General features: G+C 34.7%; 1 protein-coding gene across 2 annotated transcripts; it reads left to right on the top strand.

Annotated features, from left to right (window-relative positions):
• The first annotated feature begins 14,998 nt into the window (after window positions 1–14,998).
• LOC105336329 (multiple epidermal growth factor-like domains protein 10) lies at window positions 14,999–24,181 on the top strand. Of its 2 annotated transcripts, XM_011440586.4 has the most exons (6): window positions 14,999–15,546; window positions 15,640–16,149; window positions 22,944–23,079; window positions 23,162–23,214; window positions 23,699–23,777; window positions 23,902–24,181. In XM_011440586.4, exons 1-6 carry the CDS (start codon window positions 15,483–15,485, stop codon window positions 23,918–23,920), a joined length of 861 nt encoding a protein of 286 aa, XP_011438888.3. In that variant the 5' UTR covers window positions 14,999–15,482; the 3' UTR covers window positions 23,921–24,181. The 2 variants fall into 2 exon arrangements, with proteins under 2 accessions (XP_011438888.3, XP_034312414.2); XM_034456523.2 differs by having other exon boundaries at window positions 15,001–16,149.
• The last annotated feature ends 1,347 nt before the right edge of the window (window positions 24,182–25,528 follow it).

The following is a 25,528-nucleotide window of genomic DNA, read 5'->3' on the forward strand; positions in this document are numbered from 1 at the left end:
TACAAGGATTTCTGTCTTTACATGCATGTTTCCAAAAACCCAAAATTTCTATCATTCATTCGGACTGATGACTTTGAGGATGTTATCAGTCCGGAGCAAATTCTATCAGTCCTTATAAAACATTCTACTACAGTTATTGCCAAGATCAAAGAGATGCCGCGGACATTATTCTCCAGTATACCACGAACGTCATCAGTAAATTATCAGATCAGAAATACCTATTTGTCTCGCACTGATCATGGAAGTACAACTTTAAACCGTAAAAAGTTTTAAAACCATGTCAATTCCACGTGTTAGTTGCAGTCAAAACAATGTGTAATGCCTCAAATTTTTATTTTTAAGAGATCAATGCGGCTGGGACCTCCCTAGCACATTTTCACAGCGTGTTTTTACATATATATAACGTGTAGTAGTAATAATCGTATTAAATTGCCCTTGAAATATTAGGAATGTGATTCAAAGATATTTATAAATAAATGAAGAGTATTAAAATCCTAACAAAAAGTCTGTCGTCTGCATGTGATTCCTTTGATCGATACACATGAATTGTAAACATTATTAACAAAACCGTTGGGGTTACACGGAACAGCCGTCAAAATGACCTAGATCGTCTCTCTATAGGAGAAACAATCTGTAGAAATACTAGACTAGAAATAAAGTTCTTGTTTTCGTGAATGTTGCAGGATAACCTCCTCGGTCTCGAAATGTTGTTTGAAATATAAAAGCCTCGGCTTACGCCTCGGCTTTTATATTTCAAAACAACATTTCTCGACCTCGGAGGTTATTCTGCAACATTCACGAAAACTCGTACTTTATTTCTTAAATAACTACCCATAGCTTTAATAAAGGTAAACCAAGATATGTATTGCAGTCAAGATTTATTTCAGAATTCTGCTTCAATTTCTCTAACTACATGTACATCTCTCTTTTTCTCTCCTCATTCTCACTTTCATTCTACTCTGATTTAATTTCATTCTGTTTTTCACTCTCACTTTCATTCAATTTCGCACCCTCAGTCTCAAGCTGAGAAAATGGTTCATCACCAATAAAATTTAGTTCAGTGTTTTCAATTTCAGTGACATTTACAGTTTGCAACTGCCCCTTTGCATTGAATGATCTTTTGTAGGAAGGTCTTTCTATTTCCTGTCAACTAAAATTTTTTTTGAAATACATTAGTTTTTGTCATGAATCAAATATGTAAGTATAATTATATTAAACATGTTAAAGCAAAGTTTTCATAAAATTATATATTTTATTTATTTACCATCCATTTGTCAATAGCTGGCTGAAGATCAAACTCTGTTATCTGTGAAGATTCTAAACAAATGAGCATACAATCGTTTAAATGTTGGTTGCTCAGACGATGTCTTCTTTCTGTTTTCAACAGTTTCAATTGGTTGAAAGCGGTCTCGTTGACCATACTCGATGGCGGTAAACTCAGAATGTTAAAGACATTTAACAATCAACATTCACCGAAGCTCTTGAAGACATCAGTGCCCAATTTTTATATATAATCATGTTTCCTCTCGCCCGACTGACCCTACATTTTACCCTTCGACCAAAGGGAGTTTTTTTTCAACCTTTTATATCTACCACCTCTATACCATAAAATGCACACTTGTGTATTTTATTGTATAGAGGTGGTATGTGACGAGCCCCTGTGCTTCGACCCTAATAGATTTCTTTATTTGATCGGTAATTGCAATTTCCTCGGAGAAGTGGAAGTCGCTGTCTTCTAAGTTAACGATCGTGTAAGTTTTTCTAATTGGCAAACACATGATAGTAAACTAATTTAAAAGACATTTTCACTGCATGAATTAACACTGAAGTGATTTATAATTCGCAACTATCTTATCTTCAGCATGTTCTCCTCATTATTACGCACATGTTCTGAGATTTTATAATTTTTTTTAAAATAATTTTTCCCTCCCTACCTACGGGTTTTTTTTTGGTCAGGGGGCAGGAAACGGATATACATTTTTTGGCATATTAAATGACACTTTCTTATTATATTAATAATTGCACAATAACTCAACAATCGGGATATCCTTTAATTATCCCAGACTTACATGACTGCACTAGATGGCTGTGCACTTAACTTTCAAACAAGCAAATTTAGCACTGCAAGTTTAATGAATGGCAAACATTAAAACTACATCTTTATGTGATTATCAAGAGGTTTTTGTTATTTGTGAATCTACAATGTAGGCCAGTCCCCTACCGGTGTTCACCGGAGGGGACTATAGCTTTCCTCTGCGTCCGTCTGTCTGTCCCACTTCGGTTTTCCACACTTTTTTCTTTATGCGTATGAGGAATAATATGAAATTTGCTGAACAGCTTCAAAATGTTAAACTTCAGATCAAGTTTACACTTTTGTAGCGTCTGGTTGACATATTTTCGAGAAAATTAATTTTTTATATTCCAATTTTGAAATGATATTCTGCATAACAGTGCTTTGTTTTCACAAATTTCTACAAACCGGTAGGGGACGTGTATTGCTTATGCAATACTCTCAGAATTAATGCTTGTTTCTTTTGAAAAAGAACTGCTGTTCGAGGTTACACCAGAAAATGAAACTTGTCATTGAGCAAGAAACGGTCAAGTTGTCTCTCACTTCCTGTGCTACTTCGCCTCAAAGACATGGCTGCAATTTCACCTCCAACAGCTTCTGGTCTGAACTCAGGTTAATGAAATTCTTTAGGGACCAGGAAATACTAATACTTTCACTGGAAATGTTAATTGTCTCCTCCTGCTCCCAGAGGCTTCTAGCTGGTGGAAAAGAAACATGCACCCTAGCTTTGTCAGAGAGTTTCCATGCAGTGTTTGTCGGCAGATTCTGCTTGAAATGGGGAGGTAATTATAACGGGAATAGCAACACATTCAGGGGAATGGCGAAAGCTGGTATATAAAGGCCATCTGGGAGAACGGGCGAAGGGGGTAGGCAACAACGGAGCAAGGTTTCATTCAGCCGCATTTCTTTCTCTCCAGCTCCTTAGATTTGGCAGGAATGGGGGGGGGGGGGGGGGTCCTCAAGATGGCTGTTCTAGAAGGGGATTGCGAGGATTCAGTATCTGACTCCGCAAAAAGCTGTAATTCAGTTTCAGTAATTGGAATTTTGAAATGGTCTTGATTAACGTTTCATCTTTGCTCAAAAATATCGAAACACGATTAATGCATTAATGTTCCAGGTTCAGTTTTGTAAATTCAAAGGGGTTCGTAACTGGAGCTGTTGCTTGGTTTTAGAACTGCTATCTTTGTGGACAAGCTGGCGATGCTTTTGGGATCTAACAATATGCTGTTGTTCACTTCTGTCCATTAATATGAACTGCCCTCCTCCAGCACTGCCAGTTAGTTGTCGGGGACAAAAGAATTTGAGAAAATGGTGAATAGTCCGGGAATTCTTGATTATACTCAACATATGATGCCGCACGAAATTCAAAGCTTGGGCCTCCCATCACTCAAACCACGGATGCCTGGACCGCTTGAACACAACTTTCTTCGTCCAATCAAGGTGCAGGGCCCTCAGCTTACTGGAACGTCTTGAGTTCGTTGGCTATACCAGGAATCAATACACATCAGACCAGCAGGAGATATAACAAGAGTCCCAGGGGCCACATCGCTCACCTGAGCAACAATTGCCTTAATTCTGATCAAATTAGCATTACAGTATCAAAATATCTTGACAACTGAGTACAGTAGATCTTGCTAAAAAAAATTTGAAAATCTGCCAATTTTTATCTACCTCTTATTTTTTGGTAAATACCAAGCCCCTTTTGTTGTTGTACCTCTAAGATTTTTCTCTATTCCTATATACCCCCCCCCCATTCCGTGGCCCCACTATTCTCTAGGGAATCATGGTTTCATTAAACTTAAATCTACCTTTAATCTCATAACCTGTGCTTTCACACTAAGTACTGAGTTTTGGACCAAAAACTTTCCCAGAATATTTTTAAAGATTTTCTCTATATATTCCTATGTAAAAATTCAAACCGCCATCCCGGTCCCACCCTACCACTAGTGATTTTGCTAACTTGAATTTACACTACCCGAGGATGCCTCTACACAAGTTTGAGCTTTTCTGGCCAAATAGTCTTTAAAAAGAAGATTTTGAAAGATTTTCTCTATATATTCCTAAGTAAAATTTCATCCCCATTGTGGCCTCATCCTACCCCTGGACTATTATTTAAACAAACTTGAATCTATATGATCTGGGGATGCCTCCACTCAAATTTGGGCTTTCCTGGCCTAATACTTTTGAGAAGAAGACTTTTAAAGATTTTCTCTATATATAAAAATGTATCCCCCATTGTGGCCCCGCCCTACCCCCAGGGACCATGATTTGAAGAAACTTGAATCTACATTATCTGAGGATGGTTACACGCAAATTTGAGATTTCCTGGCCAAATAGTTATTAAAAGAAATTTTTTAAAAGATTTTCTCTATATACTCTTATGTAAAAATTGATCCCCCAATTGTGGCCCCACCCTACCCCCAGGGACTATGATTTGAAGAAACGTGAATCTACACTACCTGAGGATGCTTCCATTTTAATTTGAGCTTATCTGGCTTAATAGTTTTTGAGAAGAAGATTTTTAAAGATTTTCTCTATATATATTCCTATGTAAAACCTGATCCCCCAATTGTGGCCCCACCCTACCCCTGGGGATCATGATTTGAACAGACTTAAATCTACACTACCTGAGGATGCTTCCATTTTAATTTGAGCTTTTCTGGCCAAATGGTTTTTGAGAAGAGGATTTTTAAAGATTTTCTCTATATATTCCTATTTAAAACATGATCCCCCTATTGTGGCCCCACCCTACCCCCGGGGACCATGATTTAAACAAACTTGAATCCACACTACCTGCGAATGCTTCCACTCAAAGTTGAGCTTTCCTGGCCTAGTAGTTTTTGAGAAGAAGATTTTTAAAGATTTTCTCTTTATATTCCTATGTAAAACTTGATCCCCCAATTGTGGCCCCACCCTAACCCCGGGGACCATGATTTGAAAAATTTTGAATCTACACTTCCTGAGGATGCTTCCATTTAAATTTGAGCTTTTCTGGCCTAATAGTTTTTGAGAAGAAGATTTTTAAAGATTTTCTCTTTATATTCCTATGTAAAACTTGATCCCCCAATTGTGGCCCCATCCTACCCCCGGGGATCATGATTTGAACAAACTTAAATCTGCATTTCCTGAGCATGCTTCCATTTTAATTTGAGCTTTTTCTGGCCTGATAGTTTTTGAGAAGAAGATTTTTAAAGATTTTCTCTATATATTCCTATGTAAAACTTGATCCCCCTCTTGTGGCCCCTCCCTACCCCCGGGGACCATGATTTGAACAAACGTGAATCTACACTACCTGAGGATGCCTCCACACAAGTTTAAGCTTTTCCGGCTGAATAGTTTTTGAGAAGAAGATTTTTGAAAAATACCAACAAACTTTTAATAATTCTCAATTATCTCCCCTTTAAAAAGGGCGTGGCACTTCATTTGAACAAACTTGAATCCCCTTCACCTAGTGGTGCTTTGTGCCAAATTTGGTTGAAATCTGTCCAGTGGTTCTTGAGAAGAAGATGAAAATATGAAAAGTTAACAACGACAACGACAGACAACGGACAAATTGTGATCAGAAAAGCTCACTTGAGCCTTTGGCTCAGGTGAGCTAAAAACGGTTCTTTACATGGAAAAGGTTGTCCACAGGTTCATGGTTCTTAAGGTCAGCTGGAGGTTGCTTTCTTTGTGACCCCAAAAAGACACAACTTTTATAGCACAGTGAGAGCTGGTACTAAGTGCTTAAGTGCTTCTTGAGCTTCTGTCATCTATTAATGTGAAAATTAGACGGCTTTCCGTCAACTTGTAGGACACTGTAAAAGGAACAATTTTCATTAGAAAGGATACTAGGCATTAGAAGGCACTGGCATCGAACAAAACCACAATACAAATGTAGTGCCATGACAGCATGATTTAGAATGACAAGAGAGGATGGCAATATTTGTTGTCTGCAAGGTTTGAAGGGCTTACCTGACAAAACTTTGACTTAAGATAGTAAACATACAAGATGACAAGGAGTCCAAATGTTGATACGACCAACAATAATAAACTGTAGCACATCAAAACTATGGATAGGTTTTATCACGAAACAACGATGACAAAAGGAGACTAACATGGATTTAAAAAACCCCACCAACAATACAACATCGAATTATTTACTCACATAACAAAGTCAATTGTCACAATCCTGGGTGGCCAAGTGCATCTAGATGTCGACCCAGTGAGGACGATTACATGTGCACGTCCGTCACCTCCTGTCACTACTTAGGCAAGGGCTATAGAGTGCGCACCTTCGTCCCCTCCAATTACCAAATGGTGCGGGCCATAGACTGTACACTCACGTCACCTCCCATCACTTGCCTCAAGGACTACATGTATATACTTAAAAAAATATATTTGTCAATTAGCCTCGAAACTCCAAAATTGAAGTAACTTTATTCATCTGGGGTATGTTATCAATTCCTTGGTCTTTGGTACCTTCTCGGGGGAAAGGGGGGGGGGGGGCAATTGTAAGCGAAAAATTCTCGTCTTGTAATTGAAAACGAAAGTTTGGATGTAAACAAGTGCATGATAGCAGACGAATTAAGTATAATGATAAATAACTCGAAAAAAAATCATGAAGACTCTAAAGGCATGTTACTTGATGCATGGTATGTAAAAATAAATGCAATCAGCAATATATATATATATATATATATATATATATATATATATATATATATATTTATATATATATATATATATATATATATATATATATATATCAACAGCATTTAAACTTGTTTTATTAGACACAGGAATGGAGTGGAAGAAGAAACACAATGGAAAGGACGCAAAAACAAATCAGTTTATCTCCCAAGATGAAGGTGTGGACTCTAACTGTAGGCACTTGGGTTGACGCATCACATCTGAAAACAGGGGTAGGGAAGACATTTGTTGGTACATCTTCTATTTGGATGGCTTTGAAATCAGTTACGTTATTCTGTGTATAACGACCACATTTTGTACATAACAAATGAATGGTCCGATATTCTCAATCATTTTGAAGGTTTTATCAAATAAATATACTCCATCAAAGGAATTTTCATAATTTTGATTATGATCCAACTAATAACACCTTATATTTTGCAGTGAAGTCTAGGGGCAACGTATGTTTTATTAAGATATTGTAAAAAGTAACAGAAAATTCGTAAAACTCTCTTGGTTAATACATGCATAAACTTTCTCAATGAATCATTAACCGCAGATATTTTGGCGAAATTAAATTTTTCTTTTTTCATCAAGGGATATAACTCTGTTAAAAAAATCAAGGTGCAAAATGACCGGCTTCTTATATGTTGTCAGTCATATGAATTTGGTTCATTTCACTTTCATTGTTATCTAGCAATACACATTTAACTAGTTTAAATTGATTCAAATTTGTTCAATATCCCTTCATTATACATTGAATACCTTACGGTATACCTTAAGGTATATTTCGTGTCTCTGACAAATTTAGATTTCACTCTATAGGTTTGGCCGTCTGGAACACTAATTCTTCCACCCGAGTTGCACTACTGAATCCTTTGAATGAAAGCTCAAGCCTCGGGATTGGCTCTCTGTAAAATTCGGGGATCGAAATCATCCTCATATTCGCTAAGAGCAAAGAAAACTTTAGGCCCATTGGCCAGATGACATCATGTCAAAGTAAGATCCGACTTCTCACAGCCGTGTAAAACGTAACTCGGAGTATTTACTGTTTGAGTAGTCTTTGTCTGGTTGATGGAACTCGGAAATTGACATCAAGGAGATCTGTTTTAGTCGAGCTTGTTTGACAGGTGGAGATGAAGTCGGATACAGGTCAATGAAAAGTTTCTGGAGGAAGGATTCTGTGGATGTTGAAAATAAAGTCCCCTACATCGAGGGTTTTAGTTGGCCTAGATGCTACAGCTGGCTTTGGGTCCAGTACAACCTTTTGTGGTGGAGTCTTCGAGACCCGTCTAGTCCGTTCAGTTACACCTCTATGGGATTTCCCAATTAAATCTAGATGGAGGGAGATACAAGGGTGTAAGTGGTGGAGTAACGGTCGAGATGGCTGGTGAATTCTCGTAATATTTCCGTCGATGACGATTTGAGGCTTCTGAAGAGGTAGGATTAAGGAGGTGATATCCTCAGGGAAGATTTCCGAGGGGAACGGGTAAAATGGCCATGGCTTATACCATGATGATGTTAAAACACTATTCGGTTAAAACCACTGTAGGTTTATTATAATTGAACAGTTATATTCTTCTGATGTCGGTCAATGCATTGTTTTATGGACCTGACGGAGACTGTATCGACCTTGGACTCGGTCAATATTCTCTCCGTTAGATCCATCAAACCATGTTTTGACCTCATCAAAAGGCTATCATTGTATAAAGTAGATTAACAAAGAATATATTTTCATATGCTTTAATGGAATATTAATTAACACTCCTTTGGTTTTTGTTTAACTTTAATAGTGTTAATATAAAACCCCGGTAGTCAGTGATGTTAATACGGAAGCGCATTGGGCCACGTAGGAAAAATACTTTATCTGGCGGCCGACACATATATCTGGCGGCCGCCACATAAATTATTTTGCAAAACGTGAGTGTTAGTGTATTTATATTTGGTTGAAAAGATGGATGTTGACACAGCCGCTGCTCTATATTTTTATATGATGTTTACCTACAAAAAATCTGTAAACACCACGAAATAAACATGTCGAAAGCTAGACTACATGCATGATTATTTTCATTATAAGAATGGAATGAAAATGCAAGCTGTCCCTGTTATGCCCCTTTATTGTAATGTTATATATAACTTGTAGTCATATTTTAAAAATTCTTAGGAAAGTATTAAATTAAGTAATTCCAGTGTTTCTGTTGTTTAGGTTTTTTTTAAGCTAATGTATTCTCACGCTTAAATTTGGTATGCTGACCATCTGTCATGTCATTCATATAAAGTCTCTTAACTGACCATACGTTTTTTTACCCAGAGACACTGTGGCCGATCGCGATCTTGTGACAGCTGACCTTAATCTGCGTTGGTAAATTCATATACCAAACTTAAAACATTTAGAAGCCAGTACGTTCCTTTACTTATACATGTTTACATAACAGTCCTCTCAAGTTCAGGTTTTTAATGTTAAGATTTCCCGAACGGGTATTTATTTTAATTTTAAAAGTTTAGAATCAACTCTAAAATACAATGTTTTACAACATACATGTGAATACAAGGCACAAAGTCAATAAATATATAAATCATTTTAGATTTTAACAAAGTCTACTATACATTCAACTCCACCAGTTTTTCAAAACTTAAGTTCTGCAATTGATATTTAATGTCAAGTTTTTGAAATTATTAATAAAACTAATAAATTAATGAGTATCCAGAACTCCCTAAACATCTCCCTTTAAAGGGACTTGGACACGATTTGAGATGAAAAATTTTATTTTTATTTTTTATGTATAAAATGGTTTATTGGTGCATTTTAAATGATTGACCAAAATATTGAATGTTAAAGTCAAGTTACAAGTGAGATACAGAGGTAAGAATTGGTTGTTATGTAAACAAAGCTCGAGTTTTATAATTAATTACAAAATATGTAAAGTAGAGATTAACCATTTCTTAGACAAAATGACATGTAAAAAACAATTAAAACTAACTCAATATCTTCATAAATACTAGTATCATAAAAGAAAATTACATTTGATTGAAACTTACACCAATACAACACATATGTAAAAATGACAACATTCGGGCTTTGTTTACAAAACAAAAAATTATGAACTCTGTGTCTTGCTTATAACTTAATATTTGACTTTCAAATTTTGACAAAGCATTATAAACTTTTATATTTATCAGTATAAACACTGAAAATGGAAAAAATAAAATTTGAAAATTTTAAGTCAAATCGTGTCCAAGTCCCTTTAAAACATGCGCGCGCATCAGGAAGCCAGGTTTCATCTGGCGGCCGCCAGATAAATATATCGCAGACGCCAGAAAACTATATGGCGGCCGCCACATAATAAGGGCCGCCAAATAATTATCTGACGGCCGCCAGATAAAATGTTTTTCTAAGTGGCACCAACGGGCTTCCCTACCTTTATATGATCGATTATCTTGATAATACGAATAATATTTGTCTCGACAATAATTTTTTGTTGGTAGTCTTTTGTGGAAAATTCAGGCTTTATTACAAAACCAGAGCTTTCCTTAGTTATACCCCCGCTCCGAAGGAGAGGGGATATACTGTTTAACCCTGTGTGTCTGCCTGTTTGTGTGTCCTTCTGTCCGTACCAATTTTTTCCTCAAAGATTTCTCAGTTGCTGCAGGTCGTTCATCCGAACAGTTTCTCAAAGGGGAGCTACAGGCCTGCTGATAAAAATGAACTTTGGTTATACACATATTCTCTTTTACAGAAGGATTAATGGTTTGTCAAAACATTACATATTAGATTTAACTTAACCATATTTTCTAACAGAGAATGATTGTATATTATCTTAGGTCTATTGGCAATCATACAACTAATTGTTTCAAATACAATTTATGTTTGTTGATATTTATTGTATGTACTTTAAATAAATAATATCATTCGATTTACCAAACGTGCTATTGTATTAAAATATCTTGTTATTCTGCTACTATATTTTGCCTTTTGGGAAAGGGTAACCTTATATAAGTTCTGCCTGTTGTCCAATCCAATAAAGATAGTTTTAACGAGGCCGAGTACAGAACGAGTACGCACGCTTTCGCGCAGCGTTTCATTTGTATTGTGACGTCATCTTTTTGCTTTGTTGACGCCATGGCGTGATAGTTTCAACTGCAGATATTCAGCGAAATTTGTTGAAAATAGCTCGTTTGATGTGTAAAATTGATATTATATTGTGGAATAAACATAAATGTCTCGAAGTATAAGCTATATTTGGGCTCGGGTCGAAAACGTGAAGAGGGTTCAGCAAGCCTAACCCTCTGTCACGTTTTCTTAACCCGCCTAAATATAGCTTAATTCATTTATTTCAAGACATTAACAGTGTATTTTATATTAATTACCCTTATTATGTGATGTTATATATTTATTTATTACTTAAATATGTCGTAATGTTTTAATAACACAACAAAGGTCACCATTTCCGTCTTTGTCAAATAAAAAATAGCCATTATCTGACAAACTTGGAAATTGGGCGTACAAAAAATAACTTTGATAAGACCCCTGGAACAAACCAGGAGGTAAAAGGTTTTTTTTATTTGACAATTTGATGCCTTTTAGCAATAACTTTAATATGTAGAAGAAAAAAAGAAATCCCTAGGGCAGAAGTTTAAAAAATGTGCAAATTTGGTACATTTTAAGCAAAATCCCATAGGGTCCTATGTTAAAAATTAACAAACTTTGAGATGACCCCTTAAACAAACGGTGTGGTAAATGTCTTATTTTTTTTATCTTAAAATAATAATTATATCACTAGAAATTCTTGTAAAAAATTTCATTCAAAAATCTAGGGCAGAAAAAATTAGACCCGGCCTCGTTAATTTAATGAGATTTAATTATGTTATATTTTATTCTTATATAAAATCCAAAACTAATTTAGAATAGTCTAGCTTTCCTTATATAATGATTAATAGTCTCCTTAAACGATAACTGAAGCCAATCCGTGGGATTGTATATCAACTTTGTTAATTTTTAAACGCCGGATATCCTGATCAGGAGACACAGTCAGACTGTTTGATTATTGACAAGCAGCTACTAAATTACTAAAAAAGTATTTTCATGTTACGCCTCGTTATTGCTATGTAGGATAATTTACATGTATTAACATTGGCCAATCCGTGAATTCATACATATCTGCCGCTAGTTGATATCAAATATATCCTACGCATCATAGTAATAGACATTAATAGACGGCTTAAAAATTATTACAGAACAAATACATTAAGCAATTTTACCTATTCAACGGTACTGTACAGGCACATACATAGACTATGAAAGGGGGGATCTAGACTTACCCCAAATCTTTACAAGAAATAAAAAACACCGTTCACCATTCTTCAATATCATAATTCTTGAAACAATGTTAATATAAATTAAAGGGGTGGGGTGCGTTCAAAATTCATTTTTCTTTATGTAAATTTAAGAAAATTTTCTGTTTTATAGTAAAGGCAGTTGGCAGCCCAACCAACCTCTACCCACTTCCCCAGATGCTATATGTACGTACCTTATAAAGAAGTAGTAAAGAAAATCACTAGTGAGCATTGGCCTACAGATATTATGGTCAGTATCCGTATCAAATGATCAATATTCAGTTAACCGGTATTCACTCTCGGAGCACACTATGATGTAGATAGAGCCGATTTAACAAGAGATTGGACTTTCCGGGGGGTTACTACTTAGTACTTACTTCACTCATCAAAACAAAATTGAATCTGTTTCAACTAAAATATACCGGGGCATCCCTATATGATTGTGAAAAAGTACCATTGCGTTCAATATATTCATATTAAATAGCCGATGACTGTACAGTTATCCATGGGCAGACCCCGCTTTCATCAAATTGGAGATGGTAGCGTACTGCTCAAAGTCCAAGCTCTTGTTAAAACATATCTAAATACACTGTACATGTACTAGCGATGTTGAGAGAGTATCAATGGTAGTTGATTAAGCGCCTTGTTGTTGGTCAAAAATAGCTCAAAAACAATCAGATTATGATAAAGTAATATTGTACATCTGACAGTCATAATTTATAAAATAAAACTTATTTCATAGGTACAGTATGATGCAATAAGTACCGGTATTCGTACAAAATGGCGGCGTGTTTACATCTCGCTTCGCATCGTTACATTGCAAGGGAGATAAAATGGGTTATAATTAGAATTGGGATTTCGGTAGTTATATATAGTATTCTGTCATCAATGACGTTTTATACGTCACATGATTTTTTTTTTCGTCTGCATTTGTAAACAAATCTCAGACATCGAAAGTAAAATGGGTCGCAGAGGAAAAGAACTAAGCAATGATGTATAAGAAATCGCTCAGAAATTATTTGAAGCAGGTAAAATCATCGATTATGTGTCAAATACGTTGCATATACCAAGATCTACTGTTGGGAGCTTAAAAAGCGTATTGAACATCGGGGCTCGATAGAAAACATCCCCCAAAGAGGAAGGACCCCCTCGGCGACAGCAAGGGACTATAGAAAGTTAGAGCGGTTAGTAAAAGTTAACAGAAGAGGCAATTTACAAGACATTACATCAAAATTCAATGAGAATAGGGAAAGACCAATATCAAAACGTACTTTGCAGTTTCATTTAATTACATAAAAATGGGTAGGCCTACAGAAGATCGGTTTCAAAGAAGAAAGTAGTTGTTAAAGATGTGAATCATCAGAAACGTTTGTCTTGGTGCCGTGAAAAGTGAAAACTGACTGTACTGCAGTAGAGAATTACAGGGAGAAAGTGATCATCTCAGACGAATCTAAGATAGTGGTGGGGCAAGATTCTCGTGTATATGTGTGGAGAAAGAGAGGCGAGGGCTGGAGACCCGATTTGGTGAGGGCGCGGAAAACCAAGCCATGTTACGAAGTGATGGTCTGGGGATGTCTCACATGCATCGACTGGAAACTATGTTTTCCAAGACGACAATGCCCCGGTGCAAAGTGCGCGTTCTACCCAAGATTATTTACACAGAAATGGCATAAGAACAATGAGCTGGCCGGTACATAGCCCCGACATCAACATCATTGAAAATATTTGACTTTTGATTAAAAGAAAACTTCAGGGAAGAGTTTGGAGAATAGAAAACAAGGAAGACGTGTTTCATGAAATCCAGCGCATCTGGACTGAGATCACGTTTGAATATATAAAAAGCCTATATCAGACAATTCCTCGGCGATTAACTGAAAGGTCATCTTACAAAGTATAAGGTAAGTTTTAGATGTTCAAAATATTTTTAAACATGAAAAATGAAGTTTGAAGAGTGACCTAATTCCGTCGTGAATGTAAACACGTCATCATTTTGTACGAATACTTATTGCATCATACTGTACATGTACCAAAACATTCATACACAGTAAAAATCTCGAGCTCAATAAAACCTCAAGACAAGCAGTTATGCGAGTGGTATGTTGAGTTGGAATGGAAAGAAAAAAATGTTGAACAACATATTTTTCGGTGAACAAAACCCGATTGATTTGCTAAAACTGACCCAGTCATTATTTTGGGTATATGCAACAATCTAAAGTAAAAGTTGATTGGGGTATAAATTTAAAAAATAACATGTTACAATGTTACACAAGCTGGTATTTTGGATATGGCTATTTTATTAAAAGCTAAATATTACATATAAGACGGGTTTTGTTGGGCAATATAGGAAACCGGGCCCAAATTTTGTCATTAATTAATAAGTTCAAAACAGCACAATTTATTGTGTTCCGTAAATTACAAATTTTTAATACGTAAGGAATGGTAGCTGCCAGGTTGTTCATCCGAATTGTTTTTCGAAGTGGGAGCTACAGGCCTGCTGATAAAAAGAACTTTGATTATACATATATTCTATTTTAAAGAAGGATTAATGGTTTGTCAAAATAATACATGTTGGATATAACTCAACAATATTTTCTTACAGAGAATGTATATAATCTTAGGTCTATTGGCAATCATAAGTATTGGAATTTACCCTTAATGATAAATTTATTTCTACAAGAAGCAGCAGACTTGATAAACCCAAATCCTTAAAAAATTACTTCAAGACTTTTTGTACAGCCATATTCCTGCCCACCAAGTGGTTGGCAGGTCGGTTGTTAATCTATTGGTAAATTTTGTAAAATAAATAAGCCATGACCAAAATGACCAAAATCGCCAATTGATGTTCTGGTGTTCTTTTTTAATTGATGTATGACATGAAAGTTTAACTCGTCTAAAATTTTCAAATGATCCTGGACCAAGTTCCTTATAAATTTTAAGAAAAACCCTAATGACAATTTGTTAGCCTCCTTTATTAATTTAGTTTCCATTGATAAATCCATAAAATATTTTCGACTTATCTATTTTGAAAAAATATTTTATCAACTCTTGTCACCCACTCATATAAAAAAATATTGTGATTAAACAATTGTAAATAATTGCTGACATATACGAGTCTTATAAAACGGTTATGAAAAAACATTGTGAAACCATCTAAGTGATTGTAAAAATTCTACCTCCCTTTTTTTTTCTTATAGATACTACAGTCTGTTGTGGATCCGGTGTGTTGTCTTTAGTGCACATTTCCTATAAAGTTTTACGCCCGTGAATAAATGAAATATCATCTTGAATGACTGTTTGACTCGAATGAAAAGGTCAAGAGTTAAGGATATGACTAACTAGCTATGTTGAAGTTTGTTTTATGATATATATATACATTATTACACAAACAATGTAATCTTTGCCAAAAATGAACAGACCAATATTTCTTACTATTATATGTTATATGTATACTTGTTTTTTATGCAGATTAGGTAAGGATACATCTTATTTTACCATCATCTTTGTATTTTTCTCCATGTCAAGAAAAGTATTTTTTCTTTGTGTTTGTAATTTCTTTACGACAGGTCAAACTCAGTCTTGTACAAACTGTGGTGGAGATGGTTCCTGTAACATGGATTCAGTGTGTAACAACGGATGCTTACCCGGGTTTTATTCTTTAACTTGTACACAAAGCTGTGGTAAATGCGGGGGCAATGGTAGTTGTAATAGACAGTCCAGATTCTGTGACGAGAGTAGTTGTTTACCCAGATATTTTGGTCCTCTGTGTATACAGCTTTGTCCTCTGAATTGTGGAGGTGACGGAGGCTGCGACTTTCAAACGGCTAACTGTCTTCAAGGATGTAAATCACGATTTTCGGGAACCAGGTGCGAACTATTTGTTGCGTGTCCTAGTTCTACTTGTAGAGACCCATGCCAAGCAATAAATGGAGGGATATGTACTTCCGGTTGCCGCTCTGGTTATTTTGGAGATATATGCAACAGAGTTTGTAACTGTCAAAATAATGGCGCCTGTGTCCAGGATACTGGTGTTTGTGAGTCGATATCTCAGACAACAAGTGTAACTGTTCCGACAAGTAAGTCTTCTTACCTTTTCTCTTACAGATATTTGGTCAATATTTATTCCTTCATACTTCTTTTAAAATTATAAAATGTGATTAATCATTCGAGAGACAAGGTTACGGGAATATGTTATTGTTTAGACAGTTGAAATTATAGACAGACTCCCTTATAAATGCAAGCAGTTCTTCAGACTAAACATTACTTATATAAAAGTACCTAATTCCTGTCTATAAATAAGACTTATAAGCAATTTAAAATAAAAGTATCATTGTTCTAGTTTTTTTTTTAAATGACATGTATAAAATATTTGTATAAATATCAATAACAACTCTCAAGTATGGTTATTTCTACTTACGAATTTATTTTTTCCAGCAGCATTAATGTAACATTTGAGATATTTTTCCATAGAATCGTTAATTTTTTGTCTAAAACAAATGATTCTTGTTGGATTAGGTAGTAATAAGAAAAATTTAAACACAATGAACAGTTCTATAATCTGTGCCTGGATATCGACTACTGGTCATATTCTTCAGTGGCATGATATCAATCAACCACTTATTAACCGTGAAGTAGAGACAACATACATTTCCTTCTTCACAGTTAATGAAAAGAATACATTTACAGGAATTATCACCCCCAAATGTATTAAACAATCTAACTCAAAATACGACATCAGATTTTGTGAAATAAACACATTATACATACTTACTTCTTTCCGCAATATCATTGGTCAAACACAATTATATCGGATCTGTAGGTTAATGCATTTTTTCTTCAATTAGTCGACGTGCTATTTTACTTTAAAACATTAGGAACATGTATGTTTATAGATGAATAAATAAAAATAATCTTCTGCTTTAAAGAACATGGAGTTGTATATTTATTCTACTTCACAAGCGGTACTTAGTAGATGTGTAAAACAGTCGATGTACACGGTAATGTATCAGGTATAACAAACTCATAAATGCTACTAAACATTTACATTAGGAGGGTACCAGATAAGTCCTTTTTATTTTATCCTCATTAACCATTAGCAATAAAATTTACAATATCTAGTGTTAAACCCATCAAACATGAACGCATAATATAATATTATTAAATATAATACTAGACAACATTGAGATGGTGATCATCTCAATAGGCCCCGCTGAAAAAGCGGGGAATAGTATGAAGAGCATTTCAGAGCATTTTGCATCGAGCATTGACCTATAACTTCGAAATTTTCCTGCTGGTATAGCATTTTTAATTCAATCCCATTACCCCTTACATACAGGCAGGTTTGTTCAATATGAGCAAAATCAAGCAAATTAGAAATTGTGTACAGTCTAAAACTTATTATGAAAATCAGCTATGACCTTCATATTAACTATGTTCAAAGTAATTGCACACCTTTAATCCAAAAGCTATCTCTTTATGTGAAGTATGAGCGAATTAGGGTTAAGTGGAAAGTTTGTATGCTCCTTAAAAGGATTTTTGTCAGATCCGATATGACACTGACACTTAAATTACAGGCGTCAGCTTACAAACATCAATCAAGGTGACCAAATACCGTTTACTCAAAAGCTCAGTCTGTTTAAGTGAAGTATGAGCCAAATAGGGTTAAGTGGAGAGAATATACGTGTATGCGCTGAAAAAAAGAATTTTTGCAATGTTCGATATAGCCTTCACCCTTGACATACAAACTTCATTCAATGTCACTGTCCTTCATTTAAGGCCCTTTGACCATAAGCACTGTGTGAGTGAAGTATGAGCCATTTTAAAGCAAGGGGAAAGAAGATATGTACAGTACAAAGGATTTTTCATAATTCTCCTATGACCTGAACCTTAGACCTAGAAACCTTATTCAAGTTCACTGCTTAGCCAAAAGACAAACTGTTTGTGAAGTATGACCCACAATGACTAAGGGGAAGAAAAAAAGACATGCTCCAGACTGGAATTTTCGGACGTAAAGACTGATTACCAAAGGGCGCCAGCAGAGCGGGGCCCTAATAATTACGGCTCTTAAGAGATATAAAAAAGCAGCGTTTTCCCCATTTGTAAATCACTCTACACAATATCATTTTTGTTACAAAGATGTGATGTCTGACATGAGACATGTTCTATCGGAAACTGTTATATATGAAAATTGACCACGATACGATTTGTATGTAACCTTCATTTTGGTTACGTAATTTTAAATACTAGTAAATAATCGAAAACTCTGATACAAAAAAAAATCTTCAACTTTAATTTAGGACATGAATTAAAATAAACAATCAAGTTTCTTTTCACAACTGTTTTTAGGGTTTAAATCGTCTAAAAATCATGCAGAAAATACCCGTTTTATGATAATGCTTCTGACGCATTTTCAAATTTGACCAGCGGAAAGATAACTAGATGCTGTCATTAGACAGTAATACCCGCACCAAGTGTTTGCCCCTAAATAACACTGTTTTGTACCAGTTTAATTAAAAATGAAGGCCACATGCAAACTCCGGTAATACATTTAAAAATTATAATTTTCATAACTGAAGGATGAGATCCCTTCCCATATGATAATACACATGAGCAGCACTTTATGTGCAATTTGGGGTTGATCTGTTTGCAGTGAATTTTCAGTTAATCAATAATCTTAACATTTCATGTCATAGAAAGTATAACGGTCTATATAATTATTACAAACACAATTAAAAATTAAATTATGCCCCCTCCCCTTGGCGGTTGCCGGTTTTAGATTTGCTTCTGTGTGCATACATATGTACATCATCGTGTGCACAGATTTAGAGAAGGGGTGGGAGTGAGAGGTCCAGACCCCCCCCCCCCTGAAAATTCAATTATATCAATTGTAAAATTACCAAAAATACACCTTGGTTCCCAATGCTCTTACAGACATGTAAACGCTCTAGCCCACTGCGCTTCAATGTTAGGTAACATTATTTGGGGGGTAAATATTTAATTAATATTTAATATACTTTATTGTTTATCTCAATAGAAAGTATACATCACAATATGCAGGTGTCCTGCACCACCTTAAAGCTGTTATTTACCAAATAAAATGGTGCAAGTGGATTTGCATGAAGAATAGGTCATAAAAATACATGCATGTTACAAATAACTGATCTTTGTCTGAAGTTACGTACCCAACACAGGTCTGCAGCTATCATTAGCGGGTACTAGTTTTACCCAGCTCTTCGATTATATGGGTTCGCGTGTATACATACATGTCTGTGTTTTCCATATGCAGAAAAGGATTAGTTAAGATCAGCTAAAGGAATTCATTATTGTGTTTTTATTGGATTATCAATTCATTATGATGCTGACAAATATAGGTAAGCATAATACATGTAGTTGCAGTAGCACAATATAATGAGATGCCAGAATACATAAGTTCTACTTTCACTTTCTAAATGTGATCTCCCTTTGACAGCATACTGTATCATCATCTTTTAATATTTAAATAAGCTTATCGTTACCTATCCTAACGCATTTGTAAAGTTTCTGTCATTTTAGTTGCAAAAGTTATTTTTTTCATTTGTCAGACTTGCACTATGGAGTTGACCTCATCTTGACCCTGTATAAACAATTTCTTATTAAATTTGTGTATTACATGTAAGTTAGTGTACTAGACACTTAATTATCATTTTTATATGAGTTATAATAGGAAGGAAGGAGTATTTCTTTCTTAATGTATTATAATGCATCAAATACAATGTAGGTCATGACCTTATGGGACTAGCTGTTCTGACCCCACGAAACAGGAAAATACAAAATATCTTCTAATGTCATTATGATGCATCAAAATGTGTAAAGTACATTAATGACCCCCAGGTGTTGTCTTTAACTCGCTTTGCCCGAGTACGTGCATAGGAGAGTTGATTAAAATCAACTCCCAATAAAGTATTTTATCTTATTCATATGTCACAGTAGTGTTTGATCCATGTGGGTAATTCCTAGCCTAATGATGTCACTGCTTTGTTTAGGAGACTTTACAATTGCCCCAAATAGGCAAATACACATGCATATAACATTTTGTTTATAAATCTTAAAAATTGAATTAAGCAATTTCAAAATATTAATGTGCATCAGGAGAGAAAAAGGAATCAAGAAATGATTTAAAATTTGCTACTGCAAACATGTAAGAATGTATAAAGAAGACTGAATCTTAACAACCAGGTTAGATTGGGGGGGGGGGTGAATGTGGAGTATAAACATTTATAATTTGAATCATTTATTGTTATTAATTTTAACTTGTCAATGAATACTAGTTATTGATCCCAAGGTAGAAATATGACCTCTAATCAATAGATCATTTGTCAATTATGCAAGGTGTAATGTAATTTTTTTTAAGAATAACATTTTTCACCAGTTTATAAAAGTTTTTAGACACCCAAATTATATTTTGATTTAATAGATCATTCGACAATTAAGGGGGGGGGGGCGTTTTATATTTGAGTTTGTTTGGGGGTGGGGGTTCCAAGTCATATATTTGACAATTTTTTAATGTAATTTAAAATAAGACTAAGCCATACTACAGTCATGAACATGAATAATATAGAACAAAAAACAAACTAATACATGTACATGTATACATACATAGGAAGTATTAAAAAACATAGATGATGGATCTATATCTGGGTTCTTAAATTGAATCATATATCATGTACATATTATATTATTGTTTCTTTGTTCAAGGCATTTCAGATGGTATGTAGGTCATGATCCCAAATGCTCCTCCTGAAATTATCAAATATCATAAAAACCATTGAGATCCCCACCTTAATCCAAAGATATTATTCTTCCTTAGGTCATGGCGCATCAGATCATTATGGCATGTAAGTCATGACCCTAACGGGTGTCAAAAGGGTGTGGGGTCTAACATTGAACCTTGTAGGAAGAATTGTAGACTCTATTTTAAATGGTAACTTGAAAACGGACAAAGATAATAATATAGGGTTTTTATAATCATATATTGACTGTTACTGGCAATATATAGGGTTTATTAGATCTAACCCCTGGGGTCATCCCCACCCCCCAGGAATTTGAAATTACCATATATCTCAGAAACTGTTATAATCATGACCCCTAAACCATATATATTCATGTTTCTGATGTCAAGGGGCATCAAATGTTATGTAGGTCATGGGCCCTGTGGGTGGTCCTGACCCCCTCAAACAGCAAGTCCCTTAATATCTTCAAAACAGTTGAGATCCCCACCCTTAAACCATATATATTCTTGTTCCTTGTGTCAAGGGGCATCAAATGGTATGTAGGTCATGGGCCCCGGGGGTGGTCATGACCCCCCTCGAACAGGAAGTACACGAATATCTCGAAAACGGTTGAGATCCCCACCCCTTAACCATATATATTCTTGATCCTTAAAGGGCATCAAAAGATATGTAGGTAATGGACCTCAGGGTTAAATTTAATTTTTCAAAACCGTAATGCACATCTACATTGATCTATGGAATAGTTCCTATCATATCCCAAGATATGATGTGTCTATCCATTAAATCATAAAAGGAGTTCTAGGATCTATGTTCTTTTGAAGTGATAAACGTCAATTTTCTGCTACTTTTTGACTCCCTGGTTGAAATTTAAATTTTTAAAACCTTACTGCACATCTATAGAACAGTCCCTATCATATCCCAAGATATGATGTGTCTATCCATTAAATCATAAGAGGAGTTCTGGGATCTATGGTTTTTTTTTGAGTAATAAACGTCAATTTTCTGCTACTATTTGACTCCTTGGATAAAATTTACATTTTAAAAATCTTATTGCACATCTATAGGACAGCCCCAATTATATCCCAAGAGATGACGTAGCTACCCCAAAAGTTGTAAGAGGAGTTCTGGGAACCATACTTTTTTTGCAAAAAAACACGTTATTTTTTGTTGCCCACTGATCCCCTTAATAAAAAAAAAATTCTGGAACCTGATCACACTTCAATATGACACCCCCAATCATATTCTAGAAGATCATTTGGCTACTGCAAAAAGAAAATGACGTTTTTGAAACCATTTTTTTTTGTTAAAAAACGTCATTTTTTAGCAATTAATTGACCCCCAGGACAAAATTGAAAATTCCGAAACCTTATTGCGCATCTATAGGATACCCTAAAACATATTCCAAGAGATGATTTTTCTACTGTTGAAAATGTAGGAGGAGTTCGAGGAAGAAGGTTTTTTGTGAAAAAACGTCATTTTTTACCAATTATTTGACCCCCAGGACTACCGGAGAATTTTTTAAACCTTTTTACAAAACAACATGACACCCCAAATCAAACTCTAAGAGTTCAGATTGCTGGTTTATAAGATGTAAGAGCAGTTTGAGAAAGTAAAACGTGACAGACGGACGGACGGACGGAACAGAGTAACAACAATATACCCGAACTTTCTTTAGAAAGTGCGGGTATAATTACATGTATTACATGTATATATTAAAAATCGATAAAGGACAGGCTACTGTTTGAATGATTCATAGACATCTCTATTTGGAGCGATATAAATTGATCATTCAATCCTTGATACGTAATACATGTAGGGTCATTAAATTACGTTCTGAATTATACATTTGTCAAATCGTATAGACAAATTTTTTTAAAAAATAAATTACATTTCAGCATGTGTGTACCTGTATTTGTATTTTACACCATCTCATCGCAGGTGCGCATGTCAGTAATAGCATCTTCCTCTTTTTTCATAAGATAAGCAAATGATTGAGAAACAAACCTTAAAGTTCGCTTCATTTTGATTATATTGACCTGCTAAGGTTTTTCCCATAGTGATTTTACAAAATATTTATCAAACACCGTCTCCTTCTTTTACAGCTGTATCTGATATAAATGACAACATAAACAACAAGAACGACAACACAGCATTGTTGATTGGTCTATCGGTATCCCTTGTGCTGGTGTTGATACTATTAATAATTGTCATTCTATTATTAGTGGGATATAACAAACGGTGAGAAAAACGTTCAGATTTCAATAATGGCGAATTTACCAGCATTTGGTTCTATGAAAACGTATAATATTTTTTTCTACAGAAAACGGTCGGAGTTTCACGTATATGAAGGACCCGTTTTTCCGCCATCCGAAGGTACATCGAACATAAACTTTTTAAACTGATCTTTAAGTAATCATACTTAAACATCCATTTATGTTTACAAGTGAAATAAATAAAATTTGTATTATTTATCTGTTGCATGTGAATTGCAGCTATATTTAACACACTTTTATCAATTTACAATTGAATTAGTGGTTAGGATGATGGGATTATTATTGAAAATAAAATCAAAACTTAGTTTAAGTTTGTTCCATAAATTTCTATATACATGTAATAACTCTGCAAACGATACAGAAAAAAAAGGCATATAATGGAAAATGCTGGTAAGAATCACTTTCCTTTTAGTTGAGAGTTTAAAAAAAAAATAAAAAAGACTTCGCATATTTGCTACAAATATTCCCTCCTGTTTTACTCTGATTTTTAACAAACATTTAGCTGATTGTATAATTATCTATCTGTCTATTAATCAATTATTAATTTTCTCTTTTAATGAACCTGTTTTCTTTTTCTCAATAAGGAGCTATTGTTGTGTATGATAGTTTGGATTTGCCTCCAGAAAACGAGTACATCGAACTTCGTAGCGATTCAATAGACAGGTATAACATCAAAAATAATTTATTATATTTACTCGACAATAAAACCAGGTTTAATCATTCATAATACTAGATTATTTGATTTAAAAAGATTTTCTTCTGATGAATTAATGTTTGTCTTTTTCAGGTTCAAAATAAATAAATAATAAGGATTGGCAAGAACCAGTAGACACGCTACATGTAGTAACGCTGCTCTGTTCAAAAGACTCATTACAGTGTGGACGGTTAATCCCGAAGATTTAACTTTTTACTCATTTATGTACACAACAGTGAACTTTCGATCCTTCCCTGTTCTCCTAGCCTGGATAAAGAGCCGGCAAAATTTTGATGATCAATGTCGCCATGAAATTAATTTCATTTTTGTTCCATATGTTCCATTTTTTGCACCTGAATTGATTTTCACCACTTCTGCTTCGCTAATTACCTTTTCATTTTTTTTCAAACCATTTAAGCACATTGAAGCGTCAAGGATATAATTGAGAAGTTTTAAAAAAAGCTTTTTATTTTCTTCCGCCAGTTGCATCATGGACAGATTTCTACTTGATCCTCCCACACCCCCTCCAACAACAATTTTTTTTATCTAAATTAAATCTGAATACTTGGTATTTTATACATAAATACTTAAAAAATTAAAACATTTTGCTATTTAGCTATAAATGCCATCCGACATAAAAACTGCTCACACGTATGGTATTTCAACACGCGTGATATAATGTCTGTGATGGCATATCTCTGCCCCTTGTGTGCAAGTTAATTTTCTATCACATATGTCGACATGCAAGATAAATATGTTGACATGCAAGATAGTTATGTCAGCATGAAATATAACTATGTTGGCATTCAAGAAAATTGCAATCAAATGAGAATTATATAAATCTCAAAAAAATCTCATGTATCGCCAACGTGTGACATCCAAGATGCTAGGTGCTCCTTATTTATGTTGACGTACGTATGGTAACATGCGAGATAAATATGTAGACATACAACTTATTTATGTCGACATGCAATTTAGTGATGTTAACATGCAAGATAAGTATGTTGATATGCAACATATTTATGTCGACATGCAACTAAGTTATGTTGACATGCAACTTATAAGTTGCATATCAACATATTTATCTCGCATGTGAACAAAACTAAGTTGCATGTTTACATACATTTTCTTGCATGTTAACATAGTTGACATAACTATCTTGCATAACAACATATTTATCTTGCATGTCGACATATTTGATGGAAAAATAACTTGCACACAAGGGGCAGAGATATACCACCACTGATGTCTGTAACTATAATTGAATTAATTAAAATTAATCAAATCCTTCTTTCATTTTATAAACCAGCCCGAAATAGAGAAAACGAGAGTAAGGTGGTAGATATTCGAGTCAGTAGGAGTTGGCATTTAAATATATAATTGCAATGAAATAATATTGAATGATTACATATTGTACGTAAAGAATTACTATATTTACAAGGAACTTACTAAGAATACACATAAACGGTAATATTTGAAAAATGTAGAATTAACAGAATAAGGCAATTTGAAAAGTGTAGGACGAGTTCATCATAGATCGCGGGCATAAACAATATACGACATATATTTTTGCCCGGTCCTAGAGTCAATACCTCTACCCAAGGGGATATGAAACATCTACCCGAAATTTACAATCTAGGTAGGGGGCATAATAATCTTTCTAAACATGCAGTCAGGTTTTAATTAGTGCCAGTAAAAAACAATTAAACCATAATATACA

This window comes from Magallana gigas, chromosome 7 (assembly GCF_963853765.1).
Source record: "Magallana gigas chromosome 7, xbMagGiga1.1, whole genome shotgun sequence".
Taxonomy (NCBI): domain Eukaryota; kingdom Metazoa; phylum Mollusca; class Bivalvia; order Ostreida; family Ostreidae; genus Magallana; species Magallana gigas.

Excerpts from the sequence above, each read along its gene's own strand:
- LOC105336329 (XM_034456523.2), top strand. The coding sequence starts at position 15,483 with ATGAACAGACCAATATTTCTTACTATTATATGTTATATGTATACTTGT. Across the intron at positions 16,150-22,943 it reads AAGTGTAACTGTTCCGACAA|CTGTATCTGATATAAATGAC; the intron begins GTAAGTCTTCTT and ends CTTCTTTTACAG. Across the intron at positions 23,215-23,698 it reads CGTTTTTCCGCCATCCGAAG|GAGCTATTGTTGTGTATGAT; the intron begins GTACATCGAACA and ends TTTCTCAATAAG.